A 21921-nucleotide genomic window follows, 5' to 3' on the forward strand; every position below is an offset into this window, starting at 1 on the left:
GCAAGGGGGACATCTGTGTTTGCTCAGTTTAGTTCACTGCAAGATTACTGCAATATTTTTTTTATTTGTCTTTTAAATGTCATCGTTCTCAACTTCTTTACATGGACTCATCGTGTTAAACTTTAAAACTAGCGTTGTGGTCGTAATAGTATAGTAAATAGTATTAAAATCAGCAGTGAGCTTATAGTAAGATTTAGTTTAGTTCTGGTGATGAAGTCATACAGTCTAATATATTAATTTGGCCTCAGGCCCTAAGCCTAACCATTACTGACAATCAGCATCCAGAGATGCAGCCACACCCATTAAGCGCTGTCCTGCTTTTACCAACAGGGGGAGACAAATACCACAAGACCACGAACTTGTACCTATTACGACAGCACAAATTAGCCAAGCGTTTCATGTTGTTTCATTTAGCATTGAGCTGTTGTCACCGAGAGACCACTGAATTGTGTTATTTGGTTGTCACAAGAAGTTTTCAAAACTAGAAGTGATCTGACTATCACTAACCACAGTAGGTTAGCCAATGGCCAACCACATCCATGCTTTCCATTAATGTTTACTTTCATACAATGAGGTTTATGACCATTTAACTGCATTATATTCAAATTTCATATTCTTTCAGCATTTTTTTCTCATTTTATAGGCTATATTCCTCCTACATACAGGTTGCATACATTTAGATAAACTAAGTTTACAAATACATCAAAGATTTTTGATGTAGGCCTGTTTTTTGTTTGTCGTTTTTTATAGAAAGATTTGAGATTTTAGGAATCTTTTAAAAATGTTAATCCACTTAAACAAGCTCTCATTCCCATCTAGATTACTGTAATACTTTTTGGCACATAGTCCCATGAAAAGTAAAGACTTTGTTTTGTGTGATAAATAACATGGATGCTTGTATCAATATTAAAGGTTACAATTTATATGAATATTATGATATATATAAGTTTTTCACCATCTGAAATCTGGTGATATTAGTTTTAACATATTATAGTTTACTATAGTATAAAATGTACAGCATGCCACACAGCAGGAAACTGTCACTACTTGAAATATCATGTCAATTCGTTTTGTAGGTTTCGGTCTGATCGTACACATACCCCTGGTTTCACAGAAGAGGCTTTAAACTTAGTCCCTGACTAAAATACACCTTTGAGCTGTTTTAACTGAAAGCGACATATACTGGCATATCTTAAAATGTCAGTGCCATTGTTTTGTCTCAAAATGGACACCAGTATTGTTTTTTTTTTTCTAGGACATGTTTATAAAAGCTACTACTTAAATGTCCTAACTGAAGTAAGGCCTAATCCTAGCTTAATCTAAACCCTGTCTGTGAAACCAGGCCTTATTATGTTTATTTGGCCAAGTACTGAATGAGTATGCTGTGGACATGGTTACATAAAGAACCGTCTACCTAAATATTTGCCTATTAAGCCTGTTTACTTGTTTGTTGGTCAGAGGGAGAGCAGTCAGTGGGTAGCCTATTTAGTGTCTTAGCCCAATATAAACAGTATGTATCTACATATGTCTAGTCTAAGTCTGAGCAAGTTTAAACAAGTAGCCCACTTAATTTACAACTGAAGTGAATGTACCTCACGCCTCCAGATCTCAAGGGGCCAAAGAAAGCTCATTTTTATCCAGCGCTCCAGCCTCATTCTCTCTGTCTAGCTATGTGTGCACAACCTATATCAGTCCCAGAATGCATCAGATGCATTGCTGTACTCACAGTGTAACCCACTTACAGCTAAACCAGACTGAATAGGGAGCTTATTCACACAGAATGGACTGGTGTTAACTATGGTCAGGAGGATCTCTCTCTATCTTTCCTCCCTTTCAGTGTACTCCGTATCAAAATGGCCTTGTAAACTTTTATTACCCCTTATATGTCATGCAGGAAAGAGATGAAGCCCGATGTTCTAATTACCAGAAGGTTACACCAAGAGGAAAATGTTATTGCACTCTCATAGCTCAGGAGATTTAAACGAGTCCTCTGTCTTGTTTTATTTATGTAAACACTTTATCTCAGATGTTTCTCCTAACATTTCATATAGGGACACAAATTAGATCATTATTAACACACAATAAGTATAGGGAGGAAAATAAGAATATATGTGAGTGATAATTATTTTATGTGTATATACTGTATATATATATATATATATATATATATATATATATTTAGATAGATAGACAGACAGATAGATAGATAGATAGATAGATACATAGACACACAGATAGATATATAGATAGACAGACAGACAGACAGACAGACAGATAGATACATAGACACAGATAGATAGATAAATCGACAGACAGACAGATAGATAGAAAGACAGACAGACAGTTATATAGATAGATAGATAGATAGACAAACAGACAGAAAGATACATAGATAGATAGATATACGATAGATAGATAGACAGACAGATAGATAGATAGACAAACAGACAGAAAGATACATAGATAGATATACGATAGATAGATAGATAGACAGACAGACAGACAGACAGACAGATAGACAGACAGACAGACAGACAGATAGATAGATGGACAGATATATATATATAGATATATATAGATAGATAGACAAACAGACAGAAAGATACATAGATAGTTAGATAGATATACGATAGATAGATAGACAGATAGATCGACAGACAGACAGTTATATAGATAGATAGATATATAGATAGACAGACAGACAGACATATAGATAGATAGATAGATAGATAGACAGACAGAAAGATACACGGATAGATAGTTAGATAGACAGACAGACAGACAGATAGATAGATAGATAGATAGATAGACAGTTATATAGATAGATAGATAGATAGATAGATAGATAGATAGACAGTTATATAGATAGATAGATAGATAGATAGATAGATAGATAGATAGATAGATAGATAGATAGATAGATAGATATTTAGGTACATAGATAGATAGATAGACAGATAGATAAATAGGTACATAGATAGATATTTAGATAGATAGATAGATAGATAGATAGATAGATAGATAGACAGACAGATAGACAGACAGATAGACAGACAGATATATATATATATATATATATATATATATATATATATATATATATATATGAAGACTTCAGATGCAAAAGCCTCTAAGTGCCATCTGAAATTTCCTTCTAGAATGATCATTTTAATCAAACTTGTATGTTTATGTTTAGTTATTTCACTTTAATGGCAATGAAAATGACCTATTAATTGTCATTAAAGTAAAATTACTGAACTTAAATATGCAAGCTTGATAAAAATACTAATTTTAGAAGAAAATTTCAGATGGCACTTAGAGGCTTTTGCATCTTAAGTCTTCATATATAGATAGACAGATAGATATATATTTAGATAGATAGACAGACTGACACACAGAGATAGATAGATAGATAGATAGATAGATAGATAGATAGATAGATAGATAGATAGATAGATAGATAGATAGATAGATATTTAGATAGATAGACAGACTGACACACAGAGATAGATAGATAGATAGATAGATAGATAGATAGATAGATAGATAGATAGATAGATAGATAGATAGATAGATAGATAGATAGATAGATAGATAGATAGATAGATAGATAGATAGATAGATAGATAGATAGATAGATAGATAGATAGATAGAAATACAATTATAATAAGTATTTATCAAAAAGAATGAAATGCAGTATGCAATGTCCATTTACTCAATGTTTATATTTTAAGTGCTGGAGGCAATTGAGTTTCATATCATTTGGCGCACAGGTTTTGCCTGCCAGCAGGACTTTGCCCGACTCTTCAGCCATTAGAGGATTTATGTCACCGTTGGTGGGTACAGTAAGACTGGCACACAAACAACAGACATTATTTGCAAAGATTTAAGACCAGAGCTCAAGCAACTAAGCTGCAGTTAACAAGACATTGGGTGGTTTCCAAGACCACAACAATTTTTTGATTTCTAAAGCTATTTATTTTTTGTCATTGTTTCTAAAATGCCAATGACCTGATAAAAGGAAATAGAATTCCGCATATTTCATCTTTTTTTCCTGGCTTGATCTGAATAGCTTCTAAACTCATTCAGCCCCATGACCTACAGTTCACTTCCTGTTTCTCTCAAAGCACTTCCTTTGCACTTGCTGATGAGTCAGAGTGCAGTTTCAGTGACCTTTTCTGTTGCAGAGGGTGGCTGTATGTATGTTGGTATAAATGTGCTGGGGTGTGGTGTGTGATTTAGTGTGCATAAGCATGCCTACTTTGGCCAGAGTTGTTGCCAGAACAGTTATTTTATGTCAAAGCACTCACAAACACATGGACGCAATGCACCACCTTCAAGTGCTAACAATGGTTGTGTGAATTTACTGTGATTTCCAGATCGGTCTTGGAGAATAGAAGGAATAAATAGACATTTCCTCTTGGCCTTCTGGTTGCACACAAACATGCTCATAAGCACGCCTCCACAGCCACGCGAAGGACACACATCCGTGCACTACATACAAAAACAACACTTAAAACTCTGCTACTTAAAAAGCTGCTATGAACTGTGGTTTTAACATGCACACCTCTTGCTCACACAGGCGTTGTGTACCAGTATGATTTCCTGGTTCAGTATATTTCTTCTCCCCCCCCCCCAATCACGAGAATGAACCTCATTGGTTCTCACACGTCAGGCGAACATGCTTGAGCTGAGCTTCCGTTTACCACAACTCTTGTGTGCGCTGGTGAATGTTTATATGTTTAAAGCTGTCTATGGAGGGACAGAAATATCTCATATATCATTTAAAATATCTTCCTTTGTGTTATGAAGATGATCAAAAGTCTTACGGGTTTGGAACGACATGAGCGGGAGTAAATGATGACAGAATTTTCATTTTTGTGTGAACTATCCCTTTAAGCCTTGTCTGTGAAGCTGGGGGATTGTGTATTGTCTTAAAATACAATAAAATATGATTATACAACAGTTTGTCCAGTGTAGTGAAGCTTGCACAGCAATTACTACTCTGTTCCAGTTCGTGCGTAGCTTGGCAACATTATTATCAAATGCTTTGGCTTCTGTCTGAACCATTTATATTGACTCAACCTGTGGCCTTGTGCCTATGGCTGAAATAATGTGATTATTGCTTAAAATCAATAAGAAAATCAGATCTTGTTGTCTGAAGCAACCTGTCTATAAGTGGAATGCAGATTTGCAAAATGATTTTCTTATGAAATTGACTTTTTTGTTTTATTTTGCTGATTTATGACAGATATTTACAACAAAATAACATAAGTTGAACCAAATCAATTTACAATACAAATAAATCAATTCTATTTAGCATATTTAAGGTTACATTTCAACAGTAGCCTACACATTCCAACAGAAAAAAAGAAGATTAATCTGTGAAAGTGTATTTAACACTCAGCCAGAATTCCTCTCATTCTCTCGTCTGAATTTCAGCTGAGTAGTAAAAACAGCTTGACTGCATTTACTAAATTGAAGTCAGCACAGCTGCCTGTCAGCTCACAGACTCCCTCATTGGACTCTTCAATCCATTATTCTCCCCCCTCAATTCCATTTCTCCGGGCTTTGCAGCTCGCCACGCCTCGCCTCGTTTTTTCTCAATAGTTGTCAGAGCCTCGGGTCACTCACTAGTCGTCGTGAGGCATCATCCACTCCCTTTCTTTCTCTCTGTCTCCCTGTCCTCCACCTTCTCCGGCTCCAGCATCCTTTTTGCAAAGGCTGAGAAAACCGTGGACCGCGAAGCCGTTCGCATATTTGAGGTTGTTTGAGCTCTTTATTATTTGCCTGAGTGAGGCAGGAAAACAAACGCGAGTCTTTTCTCCTCAAAAGTTCTCTACCCAAACTCCGACCATGTCCGGCGAAGACGCACCTGCCCAGCAGCAAAACGCCGAGGAGCAGAAGCAGCCGCAGCAGCAGGAGACCAAGACGCCCGCCGAGTCCCCAAAAACCGAGAGCAAACCAGACCCACCGCCCACCAGTGCGTCCACCGAGGCCGCTGCTGCCGCCGCCGACGCCGACACCCCAGCGCCCGCCGCCGAGAAAGCCCCAGAGGAGGACACGTTCAGCTACAGGGCTCTGGTGCTCACCGGTTACGGCGGGTATGATAAGGTGAAGCTCCAGGTGAAGAAGGGGAAACCGGCGCTCAAGAGCGGCGAGGTGATGGTGCGCGTGAAAATGTGCGGGCTGAACTTCGCAGATCTGATGGCGAGACAGGGACTGTACGACCGACTCCCGTCCCCGCCGGTGTCCCCGGGCATGGAGTGCTCCGGGATCATCGAGGCTGTCGGTGAAGATGTGACTGACAGAAAGGTGAGCAAACTTATTCTATGCAGACATTTATTGATATTAATATGCGCTGTTCATTTTCTAACGAGTTTGTTCCACACACAACGTGTTCTAAAATGTTTTCCCAGTTATTTATATCTTTAATTATCTTAATAATTTTTAACGCTGTGCAAAAAAAAAAAAAAAAGTCAGTCATTCGAAGAGACAACTTCAAAGTCCTCTCATATTCACTCGCCACCGGAGACAAAAGAGAAGCGGGAGGGGCGCCGGTAGCCTTGTTTCAGAAGCACCGGAGCTATTGTCGCCCTGACCCGAGCAGTGGGCCAGAACGCTAAACGTTAACGGGAGCGCGAGCTTTGCTTGTGCGCGCGGCGAATGGAAAGTGACAACCCGCCTTGTGATACTTTATGCACACAGACAAATAAGAACTATTATAAACGATGACCTGTCGCGTCACGATCAATGTAGGCAGCTTGGTTTATTATAATAGAAGCGTTTGGTTTTATGGCTTCAGAGTGTGAATGGAAGGAACCACCGCCCTTTTTCTCAGAGATTGTCACACCTGAGACGCGCCAGCCGCGTCAATTACAGTCGTACAAGTTAGTGAGATGATGCTTTCGACATTGTTAATTCACTTTCAGCTGTTTGTGCGCGCGATGCCCGGTGTAATGTGCGCGCGTGGAGGACTCTCTCCCCACGCGCAGGAAAAAGGGCGAGGCTCGCGAGGGGGGAAAATGCTAATCGCACGCGCCCTTTGTCATCTGCCTCGCGCATTGTGACACCGACATACTCTCTGACATCATTCGTCATAAGTGCCAGCTTTTCTTCTTCTCTTTTTTAGCCTCTTTACACAATAATCAAAGTTCTTCCCTTTAGGCCTATATAACGCAATACAGTTTCTTAGTATTACCATATTTTATATAGTTGGCCAGCGATTCTAAAATACTGTAAAGAAACCTAATGCTCGCTCGGGTTACTTTCTCAGCCCTAAAGGTCCAGAGAAAACAGCCGAGTCTTAGTATGACGTGGACTGATTGACTTTCTATGCGCTCCATATGAACAAATCGATGAGTCATGCCTGGTGGTCGCTGCTGGTCTCCATGGCAACGTATCATGGCAACGCCATGCACCGGCGCTGGCTCTCTCTCTCTCTCTCTCTCTGTGCGTGTTGAAAGGATTTGATATTTGTGTTACTGAGAACAATAAACATATTTAATGAGAGCCAGTCGAGGTAAGATGTTCAAGAATTGTGTGAAATGCAGATTAAAACCTGAGTCTTTGTATGTTAATATGAGTTAAAGAGAGAGAGAGAAAGGGAGCGAGCAAAAGCAAGCACTAGGCGTTGGCTGGTGGGTGATGCGGAGGAGGAAGATAATGGTTCAGCCCTTCCTCAGCCTTGTCTGTCATCAATATTGAATTTAAAAGGTCATGGTCCACCCTATCTCTCTCGCTCTCTCTCTATTACCATGTCAGCAAGCAAACAATTGCTTCATCTCACATTTGGAGTCCTGATAGTGTTTGGCAAAGCTGACATTGTTTGGTGAGCATGTGAGGTGAGGAATCTGCTGATTGTGATATCCAGAAAATGACTCTTTCTTAGAGGAAGAGACGGATCTCTGTAAAGACACTCTTGAGAACTGTAGAGGTGAATGCTAAAGGCCATGACATCCTCTCACATGACTTGACAGATGTTATTCCTAAACTGCTCTCTTGTGCCCACTCTTAGTATATTAGAAATATTTTTTTTTCATGAATAATTCATATAACTTGTTGCTTATGCACACACACACAATATTTATCGGAGTTCTGCTGCGAGGATCAGATGCATCTGTTCACAATTATGTTCCTCTGGACCACATTGTCAGCCTGGAATTTCCTCTCTCGCTCTCTCTCTCTCTCTTGCTCTCTCTCTCTCGCTCTCTCTCTCGCTCTCTCTCTCTCTCGCTCTCTCTCCCTCCCTCTGTTTGTGTGTGTGTGTGATTTGACAGGTCGATGATAAACAGCGACGCAGTGAATACCAGTAAGTGAACAGCAGGGACACGCGCCGTTTTAGCCGAATCTGATGGTGCCGCGTAACCGTTTTCATCGAGAAACAGTTTTAACATAAGATTTTTGACATGGAAACCTGATGTCTTTTCAAGTAGTTTCATTTAAGAGCAGTTTAACTGCACAATTAGAGTAGAGTTACGGAGTTGTTGGCCAAGATTTGTTCAGTTACTATTTCAACGATCAACATACTAGAGCTGTGTCACTGTGGAGTAATAAAAAACCTTTTTACTGCGCAGTAAATGAGAGCAGAACAAGAGAAGTGGTAACAGTGTTTTGACGAAGGGTAGAGAGAGAGGGGGGTTACAGTACTGCCACTATGATGGAAGTATGACATAATTTGACAATTGTAGGGATTAAATAATGCAGATGAGGATGATAAAATATATATATATATATCTAAGCCCAGATTCACCAGGTGCCACATAAAACAAGCAAAAATAAATGGATATACTTCAAAAGTCAAACTCTGACGGCAGTACCTTGTAGTGCATTTTAAGTATTTTAACTTTGCATTTAATACTTTTCTTTATAATTGTTCTACATGGAATCTGATAAGACAAAATTCCAAAAAAAGACCAGCTTCCACAGGACTATCATGTATACATATCTGTGTGCAATCTTCTGCCAAATTGCAAGTCAGTGGTTAAAAAGTTCCATTTTATATTTTTATATTAATGTAAAAAATAAATAATATTTATATAAAATATAAAATTCCACCATTTTTGTCACCTCTTTGACTTTTCTAGTTCATTTTAAATCCCGCAGCACAAAAAAAGTGAGGAAATAAATATGAATAATTTGTGTAATCTCTTGATTAATGAGGTCATTGAACTGCATGCATAATAATGATTAAAAAAATAATTAAGCTATTTAAAATAAAGCTGTTTATTTTAGTGCACACCGCAGGACATGTCAGCTTCCCAAAAGTATTTCCTTTCAGCATCGAGTTAAAATAACAGATATTGAAATATAGCAGAAATCCATTTTTAATTAGTTCCGGCATAATTAGTTGCTATTTCATAGATGCAACAGTGTATTTTTGCATTAATTGCACCCCACCTAGAGCGTGCTGGGGTTAAGTGTCTTGCTCAAAGGCAGAGTGGTGATAAAACCGGATTGTGATCTCAATATCTCACTGCCCCACGTGGGATTCTGAGTGGCCATCCTTTGTGCTTGCAGACCGGAGCCTTAACCGCAGAGATACTGCTGTCACATACAAAACAAACACAGATAAAATAGACAAAATCAGTGCTGGGAGACAGCAGAGCTTTATGGAGCAGAATCCTGCACATTTCCACAGCAACAAGATTACACGTTCGCCGACAGATGTATTTCATGAGCCTAATGCATTAGATAGCCACTTTACCCTTCAAAATCAGTGTGTGTGCATGTGTGTTTGAGTTTTGCATGTGCATGCTTACAGGAAAGGATGAGACAGGAGAGACTCGCGCAGCCAGTGACAGACATCTCACAAGACCTTCAGCTTGGCCTTGATCTTTGCAACCTCAGCTGAAAAGTGTTTGTTTTTGTGCAAGCACAGAATACAAAGTATGATAAGTTTGTGTCGCAAGTGTGACCATTTTGCGAGTCTGACGAAGAGAGAGAGAGAGAAAGAAAAGGAGGGGGAAGAGGTTTGGTTTCCCCGTATGGTGAGTCATGATCACAATTCCTGGCCGAGACATGAATGCCCATTGATCTGTGATGTGCAGAAAGTCCAATTAAAGGAGGAAGAGGAATGGCAGAAAGCAAGACTGAGATGTGGAAGACGAGATGAGAGAGACAGGGAGGAGAGATGAAATGGGGCACAGACATATCGGCTTGGGAGTAGCCCCACTCTCTAATTGGACAGTATAGACAAAGATGCCCATGTGTCCCTTGGGCCTATTAGACTGTGTGTGTGTGTGTGTGTGTGTGTGTGTCTTCCTGTCTGTGAGGGAAGCGCTGGGTATATTAGTGTTTGTGTTTTACTTTGAAAAAAGCTTCTGTGTGTGTGTGGTTTCTGAAGCTCCGTTGAACATTTATGCCAAGTTTGTGTGTCCTCAGAAAGAAATAGAGAGGTGCTTTTCCGACATTGTGTGTGTGTCTGTGTGTGTGTGTGTGTTGTCTTCTCTCAAGCTCATTGAGGCTGAAGGATCTGTCTGCCCCCTGATGAGAGGAACTGATCTTAGAAATAAAGAAAGACGGAGCATGATAGAGGGGGAGATGGGAGATGAAAAGAAGTGATAGACAGAGAAAGAGTGGTGGAGGAAGTGGAATGTTTATGATGCTACTGATTGAGAAAATACACAAGTGGAGGACGGGACATAAGTGTTGAGGGTTTTTTTTGTGCACGTTACAAAGGTCGGATCAATCAGTGTCACTGCCTTTATGAATTTTGAACACCGCTTAAAGGTGAAGTGCCATTTGTTGGCGCTAGCGACGCCAAACAGAGTGGCAAATGGCAATCTGTTTATCTGAGCAGCTTGACCGGTCTGATATGACAACACTGGGTCAACCAATGACTTGAAAACGATTCTGGACTGCTATTGGTGCAGGAATTACAGTATGCAATTTATTTAGGTTTATTAGTTGTACTTGCTATTGCTCATACAGTATTTAAAGGGAAAGTTCAGCCAAAAATGTAAATTCTTAATGTGGTCTGTTGTTGGAAAGGGGTTTAAGTCGGCTAAATAACTAAAGAAGTCATCAACGAGAGAAGTCTGTCGTTCTACTGGAAGATCGAATCATGACATTTTGTTTAAAAATTACAAGCTCATTAAAAAAAATTAAAGAAATGCATGGATAAGTCATTATAAGATGCATTTAGAAAATAGATGAGGTGAATTTCCATGCCAGCTTCAGTCAGACTACAGTTTTCTTCACTGTTGTACGGATGCTGTGAAAGACACGCAATGTGTATTTATCCTTCAAATATTCGATTCAATGCATTGTCATGTATACCTGAACAGACAGATGCAGTTCGACTATGCAACGAACTGATTTTTAACTGCACACGTAAACGTACTTAATGGAGGCTCAGAGGTCTGTGTTACAATTGTGTGTGTAAACGTTTGCATACCTTGTATCTCCTCATTCCAAAGGAAGTAGTGGAAGTCTGTTCAGTTTTCCTGTATCTGTGTGTATGGGTCTCCAAGGTAATTTAAGGATTTTCAGTTACAACAGATATTATCAAACGACTCTAAATGGAGCACATTTATCTGCTCCGAGATAAAGTTTAGCGAAACAGTCCAGATGGCCAACAGCACAGGTTCAAATATTTTGTTAAAGTATGCTAACTGTTTTGAAGGATAATGACAACAAAACATAGACAAAAGATCCCCCAGATCTGTGCAGCTGTGCGATTGTCTTGCCAAACAAGTAAAAAAAAAAACCCCAAAAAATATCCAACCGAAGCAAAACCGAAAAGAGCAAATCACCATACAGATCCAGTGAGCTTCATCACATGTTCTCGAATACAGTCTTTATGTATATTGATGTACACAACATTGTTGCAGCGCTGCTATGATGACTGACGGTGGCGTAAAACACCGAAAAGGCATGTTGTACAGGGCTGTTTTCCAAATGTGCCTTCAACATTTCTTTCTCTTTCCACGTTTGTAGGTGGGTGATAAGGTTCTGGTTCTGAATCGCAGCGGTCTGTGGCAGGAAGTAGTTGTGGTGGCGACCACACACACCTTCCTGATGCCCGAGGGCATGAGCTTTGAGGAGGCGGCGGCACTTCCTGTCAATTACATCACCGCCTACATGATGCTCTTCGACTTTGGGCACCTGCGTCCCAACCAGAGCATACTCGTCCATATGGCCGCAGGTAAGTGAAAATGTGTGTGGAGATTATGCAAATGTGTTACGGCTTCATAACAGGGATTACATGCAACCTAATACAAGTTCGTGAGCCACAACGCAATAGATATATCCATCATGTGCAGGTGTGCGTAAGTGTTTGTGTATATGGCTCCTGCAGCTGGCCAAAAGGGAGCCCTGGGGCTTTTTATGCTGGCGAGGGAGTACAGCAGTGGTTTACATTTACTTGCGCGCTCCCATCATCAATCGTGTGAGTGGATCAGAGAGTCCCTTGTGTTAATTAACTATTTCCAAGTGTCCTCCCTAAGGGATCTTTCACTCTATGTGCAGGTGTACATATGTGCGGGGGTGTGTGTGTGTGTGTGTGTTGGGAATCTGTGCTCTCTAAAAAATGACCTTTGGGAGACACTGTAAGTGCAGGTGCAGGTTTGAATAGTTTATTTGTTCTCAGAGAATATTCCTGTAGGTGTCAAACAAATCTCTTATCGATAGATTCATTTGAGCGAGTTCCTTAGCAGCCGTTTAGTTTATAAATGTTCAGACAATGTTCTGCCACCAGTAAAGACTGTTCTGTGGTTGTATTGGAAAACACTTACCGATTTTGGGATGATAGTTATTTGGTTGAACTGTGGATTACACAGTTGTTCATTATGTAACATTTCAAGTGATCCCGTTTTTTTTCTAGTTAGAACAGTCACAATTCGGATCCCGGCGTTGCCTGTGAGTGTGTTGCGGTGTTAGGTTTTTAAGTGCGCATTTTTATTTATGAGCATTTATATTTTATTTACTTTTTTTGTTAGATTCAGTGTTTTGTGAACCTAAGTGAGAAAAAAAAATCTATTTTAGGCTAATGAGCATATTCTTGTAGTATAACTATAAAGCAAATCACTGTTTTGATCATTCTAAGTGATATTATATTTGCTTACGAGAGAAAATGTCAGGAAAACAAGTGGAATAACTGAAATTGAAATCGAAATTGCTGATACAATCTGCAAATTAGAGAACAAACTACTCTAGTACGTTCTCCACATATCTAAGAAATACCACCATTAAAGTGCGCACGTCATAAGTACCAAACAACCTCCTGCCTGAGAGTACTGCTTAGAAATCAACATTGTTCAAAATGAAATATTTGACGTATAATTGTTTGCGCTTTGTAGTGTGTGTGTGTGTGTGTGTGTGTGTGTGTGAATGTGTGTTTTTAATGCATAGTTTACAAAAATAGCTCAACAAGTGTAATAAGATGCATTACAAAGCTATTTGACAATTGTTAAAGGCATTGATTATAAGTATAGTTAGGGCCAAGCACCCAAGGTCACAGCGCCACATACTGGTAAAAACAAATACCAAATTAAATTTTTTAGCTCATAACTTCTGGCTTAAAGTCACCAAGAATAAATTCTTATTTTTATGTAATATTGCAGGGCAGGAAAACTTGTCACTCACATGAGATCGCAGCAAACGAAAGAATGGCAAACCACAACAATCCAAGATAAACCACAATAGGGAAGAAAAGACTATCGCAATGTCCGTTTCATGCCGACATTAACGTTAGGTGCAGGTTCATTGGATCATGGAGTCCAACCAATAATTTTTTTTCAGAGATTGCCCATATTGCCTCTCCGTTATTTTGAATTTTATTGTAAACTGCTGTAACTTAACGTTTTGTGATTATAGAAACACAATTTGGTAATCCTCATTGACACCATGTTCTGAGCGCATCTGAGCAATTCATACACAGCGTCACCTACTGTTTGGTTTCATTTTCAAACAAATATTGTACAAATCTAATGTTTTTTTTTATATATATATTTTTATTATTTTGCCTGTAGCAGAGGCAACATCATTTTCTCCACCATGCTTTGATGTACTGATTTAAATTGGTATTTGTCTTTTTTTTGCAATATACATCATTCAGTTTTTGCAGCTGTATTTCTTGCTAGATTAATGTGTTTGTGAAATTGTGAAAATTCATTTTAAGAAGCATTCTGCCTCCTGAACCCTGGAAGGGACGTTCTGTAGTACCAGTCAGTATTTAGAAAGCGTTTTTCTTCTTTAAAAAATAATTATTTAAAGTGATGATATAGCCCAGTGGAGGTATTTCAGTGTTTTGTATGCATGGTTTCTATGTTTCTTTTGTTTCTGTGCGCTTGCGAGGAAACATTTTTACACTTGTTAGTGCAACGTTTGAGAAAAGAAATTTGTGTAAATCATACATTAAACCATTCTTGGAAAATTTTAGCATTCACTTCAGTGGGATAATTTACGCAAGAATGGATTTAGGAATGACTTTCACAGGAATCTCTTGTTTTTCATAAATGAGGCCCAATGAACGGACTGAAATATTCTCATATTCCCTCTCCGGGGTCTGATATGTGTCTGATATCCCCTGTCGCTGTGAATGCTGGTGGACATATGCATCAGTGTGGGTGTGGATGAAGCTTTGGCTCGGGGTGGAAGGAAACGCGCTCGTCCAACTGGAGTGTTGCAGAAACCAGGAATCTCAAACAATCTCGAAAGCGTCTCCTTGAACCACCACCACACCCTAACAGCGAGCGAAAGAGGGAATGTTTTAAGACAAAACTTAGTAGTGGTCATAAATATTTGCAGAGAAATCAAACCAAAACCCCCATAATAAATAAATAGCTGGTCTGTCATCTCTGGAACGGAGGCGTCAGTCACAGATGAGTAGTCTGTAGTCATGTAGCACATCATGTTTCTCTTAATTATAACCATCTTTCTTTGTTTCAGCTTGTGTTTTCTTGTTCTTGAGATTGTTTGTGTGTGTATGAATGCTTGTGTGTGCGTGTGCACTCAGGAAACCCTTGGTATCTCAGTGAACAGGATGTTTTTGGAATTCGCTGTAAAACTGGAAATGTGTTTCCTCTTGAGTTTCACTAAGAGTTAAGAATGGCACTGCACCTTCATATGGAGCACGATGTGCATTTCAGGCAAATATTGATGTGTTTTCTTGAAAGGAAAAAGGAAAATTGTTATTAGTTACTCACCCTTATGTTGGTCTCAACCCACATAACTTTTGAAGCCTGTCACTCTGAAGCTGTCTAGCTTCAAAAAGTGAGCAGAGGCACCATAAAAGTATCCCATCACAAACAGACTAAATACAGGTGTAAATGGGGTCCAAAACATTTTTGTGATCAGATCAGTCAAAGGTGGTTGAAAAGCGCATGTGACGCAACGGATTTGTAGTGCAAACGCTAATCCGCCCTGATGCTTCCCGCACAACTGTGAAGAGCCGCCTACTTGTTATAATAGTTTGTTTTATCTGGAGAACCGTAAAGGAAAGACGTGGATCTCAATGGGTGCTGCGTTTGTAAAATAAAACAAACATTACACTCGCACCAAAAACAGCATTCCAGGATTACAACATCCTGGAAGAGCAGTCACCATCAGCTATGATATACAAAATCGATCTCTTAAGATGTTTTAGAGTCCATATCTCTTGTTATGCTTTAAAAGATTAGTTCATACAAAAGTGAATTTGTTCACCCTCATGTTGTTTGAAACTCTTATGAATTGTTTCTTCTGTGGAAAAAGAAGAGGTTTTGAAGAATTTTCTATTGCTTTTTGTGAGGGAAAAGAAAAAAATCTGCAGTGTTATTTTAGCATTTCTTAATTTTGAGTTGGATGCTGTTTTAGTACTTTTGTTATGTGCTTTCGTCTTTTTATTTTATTTTTTATAATTTTTATATCAGTTTCAGTGTTAGTAATTTTAGTACTTCAATGATGTATTGCAGTAACGCTGACTCCGGTCTTCTAGGCTGCGCGTTCATGCTTTCAGGAGGCGTGGCTTTGGACGCCGATTTGCAGGGAGGGTGGGACGTACGCTTTTAGTGCTATCAGGCTAAAGTTAGCATTTTCCCAGGTGTCCTAGAGTGCACCTTTTAAAGGGCACATAACACTCAGTTTCTGCCAATCTCATGTGAGTCTTGAGTACCTATATAGAGTAGCATTGCATCCATCATATCTCCGAAGAGTCTTTAGTTTGATCAGATTTATAAAAGACAGATACGTTGTACCAATTCTTTCCGAAAACAGCCGAGCTCCCGGAGGCGTGCTGTGGGCGGAGCTAAAGAGTCACGCACAATACATCATCGCATTATCTCTGGTTAACTTTTGATTCACTATATGTTCGTGTTGTTTACATTTATATGTACGATTTCCAACAAAACACAGACATTTGACGTTATTGCCGCCTGCAATTCCGACTCATGACCGGGATCTTTTATTGCTGGGACTGCTCCATCTTTCAGTCTCAAATGATCTGCAAATCCAAATCCAGCGTCGAACTAGGCCTTGTTTATAAAACATTCATCACAGAAATCCTGGGAACACACTTGCACAACTCTGTTGGTGCCCTGGAAAAACGTAACTGCATCCACTGTTCCCTTAACGCTGAGTTCTTTGGGAAGCTGAACAAGGTTGTTTTTCCCTCACAACCAAAAACACACTGATTTCGTGGTCTAAAAACAAAATGACAGCGCTGCCGACGGCTTCCGTAACCTGAACGAAGCACGTTGATGGGCGTGCTCTTGCTCTCGCTCTGGTTGATGTGCGCACACTCTTCCAGGAGAAGTGCCCATACAAGGAATCCATACTCCGAAAAAACTTTCCGAAATTTATACGAATCCTGAAGGACTGTATTTGGCACAGAATAATCCGTCATACATCCAACTCGTTTTTTGAAACTTTGGCCATGTTTAGCATGAGAATCCAACTCTTTTTACTGAGTCAGAATGTATGAAATAGCATTAGACATCCCCTTTAAAATGTGATGGAGTAGCCTACACTTGATTGAATAAACTCCCTTAGCAAATCTGAGCAGAGCACAACCTCTTCATTGTGATGGCACCTCATGCCAAATACTAACTACAGCATTATCTGTCTGATTGGTGTGTGACTCACTTGAATTCGATTGACCAGTCACTAGCCGTTTCATTTAGTTTTCTGGAACTTTGCTCTGATTTGAGATCCGTTTGAAAGAATTCAAGAACAAGATTCAGATAAAAGAAGCCGTTTATAAATTAGCACACATTTGCAACCTCCACTTTGAATTCTGTCAGAAAACTTGCAGTGAAACAAGTCCCGTTCTCTCTCTCTGTGTCCTCTATTTGCACTGAGGGTGTGGGCTGAGTGCTCGTATGTTGGGAATCTGCAGAATTCCTCTGTGTTTTGGGGAAAAATTCCCTCTCGCTAGAGGAGGGTGATACTGGGAGGGTAAAATTGTTGTGACCGAGATTGTTGGCTGCCAAGTGTGTGTGCATGAATGTGTGGATAGAGGGAAACATAAAGAGTTCACTGTGTGTGTTTCACCCTCGTACGCCCTTGTGTAAAACAGCCTGATTAGATGAACATTCTGCTTAATTTTCTTAAGCAGATTCTCCTGTTTATACGGTCTGGTCCACACTGCAGTTTATTCTGGCCAAGAACTGCTCACTTGGACAGAAACAGACCTTCTGAAGTGACCAACTGCACTTTTGGTTTTCTATGCTGTCTAGAGGCGGGTTATCTTGAATAAACCACAACAAAAGACCAGTGTGCACAAAGTATTTCAAATAAAGATGCTCCCTTACCACTTAACTATGTTTACCACAATTTCTATGGTAAATAGTTACTGTTGGAAAGAAATATTACTTTTTGTAAATAAGAATTTCTGTTGTCGTATTTTTAAATATAAAAGCTGCAATTATTTGATCAAAAATACAGTAAAACACTAACATCGTGAAATATTGGTACTAATTTTTAAATATAACTATGTTAAATAACGGTTCTCTAATTTAATATATTTGAATGATCCTTCAGAAACATTTCTTATTATGAATGTTAAAAACGGCTGCCTAATATTTTTGTGGAAACCATGATTTGAAATATAAATCTTTTGTAACATACAAATGTCTTTGCTATCACTTTTGATAGATTTAATGCATCCTTGCTGAATAAAAGTATGCATTTTCAAAACAAAATCTATATAAAACACACAAATATCTTGCTCTAGTTATTAGACCTCCTTGGGTCTGAGGTGATTTCCCATGCTTGAAGCCACTCCTACCGATGCAGAAATTCACACAAAAGACTTACGAACACATGAGACTGAGTGAGGGAGAATAAAGTGCACATACTTTTGGAGATTAGTAGATATGAGCACACATGAAAGAGGTTCATTTTGTGTACATTTCTGTGAGGTTAAGGGGATCTCTTGGCAGCTCTACCGCAGGTCTTGTGATCGGAGCTCAGTGGTCATGGGGCGGCCTGGCACCGCAAACCCCGAGGTCCAGGAGACAAGACGAGAGAGACAGCAGGTTAAAAAGCACGATGTGAAAGAGACGTGTGTTCTCATGCATTGTGAGCTCTCTGACACAGAAAATGGCGGCCCTGCTGCTTTCAGAGAAACCAACTCTTCGCGAGTCGCCATGGCAACACAAACTTCATTCACTACCAAGTGAATGAGAGAGGAAGAGAGAGCCGTTTAATGAAGTGATGGAACAGAAGATACTGGTGGCTATATGAACATTACATGAGCTTGATTCAGTGTCAGTCCTCACTGAACTCTTTCTGTAACATACAGCTAAACAAATCCACACACAACTTTCACCGGATCAAAGTAACATCATCAAGAGAAGTAAATATGATCATTTCACATAAGTGTTGACTGCATCGAGCTCAATATATAAATAGAAATACAAATGATTTGGTCCCAAACAAGCTAGACTGTAGTTATAGATTTATTTGGATGCATTTTGCAAGCCTGCTACTCCTTTCCCCCCCCATTTGTATACATTTCGTCTCTTTAGGCTATATTTGTACTGTTACTCATTCTGGCTTAAGTTTTTATTTTATTCTATTTCTATGAATTTAAATATAAATATATATTTTTTTTAAAACAGACTTTAAGATTGTCAGGCAATTTTTTTCCCCATGCTGTTATTTAAAATTAAAATTCGAACTTCAAAAAAAAAAAAAGGTACTTCATTTTACGTCAGGCACAAAATTTTTGTATTCTGTTCATGAAAAGTGCCAGCTGAAGAAAAGGTGTGTGTGTGTGTGTGTGTGTGTGTGCGTGCGTGTGCGCAAGTCCAGTTCCTCACAATCTGAAACCTAAAGCATTTGATGATCACATGCATTTGATTTATGAGTATCACTGTATGTATGTGCGCTCTATTAATTTTGTCATTAGATAAGCTTTACCCTTTATAGGTTCATGCACTAGTGACCTTTTAAGACACTGCTCTGCCTCTCCCTTAGAAACACACATGCAAGACACAGTTAAAATTGAGATTAAATGCTCACAACCTATGTCTGATGTAAATGGAATATTTAAGACTTAGACCCCAGACAAGAGCTCATGATTGTGACCTGCTTTCCTGGAGCCTAGACTCTCAGTCTTGAGTTTAAAGCTTGTAACAAAAAATACGTTGTAATGTTTGCTGTTTTACGGTAGTAATGGTAGCCGATTTTGAGCCTCATTCATGAAACTTTAGTAAATATACGAGCAAATTTTTTGCGCGTAAAATGGACCTTTACAAAAACATTCCTCCGGATTCACAAGCGCTTCGTATACCACAGATTCGCTAGTTAAACGTGTGTATATTAATGAATTTCAAACATTGGTAAATAGGGCGCGCATGCACGCTCATTCATAATTAACATAACCCCCCCCCCCCCCGTTCATGAGTTACAACGAAGTCAATTATGTGTCCAGGAACACTGTGGAATCTTCTGGACTTACTTCTCAGGTTTGGCTCCAGTATTTAGCAAAAATGCTAAAGAGACTAATTTGGCCATATGCCTAGCAATAAATGTTCAGTTATTGTGTGTCCACCAAAGCATTTTTAGCCAGCTAAAAAATGCCTGGTGCTCTTCGGAAAACGGCGTTTTTCCAGCTCAGATACTTTGGTTGTTATGATACAGAATATTCATGGCAGTAATGTGTTACTAGTATCTAATTTTTAAGAAAATGACTGAATATAAAAATGCAGTAATCAGCAATATTAACTTCTCTGTTCAGTCGTTGTTCAAGGAGGATGGTTGAAAAAGGGACAGTGAAAAAGTTGAACAGTTTAAAAAAAAAAAAGCACAGGGCATATCAGCTCGTGAAATATTATTATGGTACATCAGTTTGCCTAAATTAGAACACAGAACATTCAAATGTTTTACGCACCATTTACATGTGGTAGGGAGCAGGTGTAAATTTCTGTCGTATCAATTAACATTTCGAAAATACGAACATTTTCGTGAATCTGAAAATTTACGTCAGAATGGCTTTACGAACGATTTAGACGATTTGTTCTGCTCGTGTTTCTTGAATGAGGCATTTTGTACACAAGTAAACAGATCTCGTAAAACTTTCACCATAAACCACCACATTTAAACCTTAAGCTTTTAGATGTTAATGACTATGACCAATATTTTTTTTTATGGATTTTATAATGCGTTTCTACTCGAATGCATTTTTCTTCTTCTGGAGAAACAAGAATTAATCAGACAGACACTCAAAGCTATCTGTCCTTGAAACCACAAGTTACACGGGCATAATGGGATTGCTACAATGGCCCGAATGTTTGTACATGAGTGGGTGGCTGTTCATCTTTAAGGTCAAATGGCTGCATTGAGTTTTGTCCTCTTGTACCCTTTGCTTACATGGTTCTGCTTTTGTTTTGAGATGGAAAATGCTGAAAATACTTTGTGTTGAGAGTTCTTGTTTTGTTCCCTCTCTAAGGTGGAGTAGGCATCGCTGCCACTCAATTGTGTAAAACGGTGAACGATGTCACAGTGTTTGGCACCGCCTCAGCCAGCAAGCACGAGGTCATCAGCCAGGGTGGAGTCACGCACCCCATCGACTACCGGACACGTGATTACGTAGAGGAGATCCGTAAAATAAGCCCCAAAGGTAAGCACAGACACCACTACCGTGCAAAAGTTTGACACCTTAAATTGATCGAAAGTGACAGTAAAGACATTTATAAAGTTACAAAAGATTTCTATTTTAAATAAATGCTGATCTTTAGAACTTCCTATTCATCAAAGAATCCTGAATTTTTTTATTTATTTTTTACGTGTGCAAATAGCCTAGTAAATATATACTGCAATCAAAGACAGAATGGACAGCCTGTAAAGTCTCCGCTAAGAAGTCTACAATGTATTTTTCTGCTTTGAATTGCTGTTAACGGACCGTTTTTGTATATTTAACCTTGGAGTCCATCTGTCTAATCTGCCTTCCACATTTGTGTTTTTGGTTGTGTATCTGATGTGTATATTGAGTTTTTGTGTTTGTTTAGTCAGGTGTAACTCCTAACACGCAGTCTGATAAAATGTTGTATACTCTTTTTATCTTATCAGAGAAATGGACAAAACAAATTCCTTTCTTTTTGTTTAATTATTTCCCCGATGAAATTTGATTGATGTAGGCTACTCCTCTGACCATAGCAATCTTAGAAATTTAGAAACATTATCACATTGATGGCATTCCACTCCGGTCAAGATTAGAGCAATGTTAACCCATAAAATAACTGTTTTTGTGTTCAGCTATACACTGATGTGCTAAAATTGAACTGCTAAGACAAGGCCATCTGCAGTATAAGACAGATTCTGAAATGGGATAAATAAAAACTCAACACCTGTGCCATCACACTTCAAATAAAGGAGAAAAAAAAAGACTTGGATGAGATACAAAGCAGAAAGTATTTTTCTGAGAGTGTTGTTCTTTAGCTGTTAGACCGTTGGCATGGTAAGACATTGTCAACATGCGTTGCTAAAAATATCAA

At 38.9% G+C, this 21921-nt stretch overlaps 1 protein-coding gene across 1 annotated transcript in view; it reads left to right on the forward strand.

Annotated features, from left to right (window-relative positions):
• Nucleotides 1-5425: 5425 nt before the first annotated feature.
• The window catches only part of vat1 (vesicle amine transport 1), a 28793-nt gene continuing 12297 nt past the window's right edge, over nucleotides 5426-21921 (forward strand). Inside the window, exons 1-3 of the mRNA XM_084420331.1 lie at nucleotides 5426-6316; nucleotides 11942-12149; nucleotides 20877-21047. Coding sequence (XP_084276457.1) covers nucleotides 5858-6316; nucleotides 11942-12149; nucleotides 20877-21047 — 838 coding nt within the window. The 5' untranslated portion in view covers nucleotides 5426-5857. The remainder of the gene's footprint in view (nucleotides 6317-11941; nucleotides 12150-20876; nucleotides 21048-21921) is intronic.

The sequence above is a fragment of the Rutilus rutilus genome (genome assembly GCF_951802725.1).
Source record: "Rutilus rutilus genome assembly, chromosome: 1".
NCBI lineage: Eukaryota > Metazoa > Chordata > Actinopteri > Cypriniformes > Leuciscidae > Rutilus > Rutilus rutilus.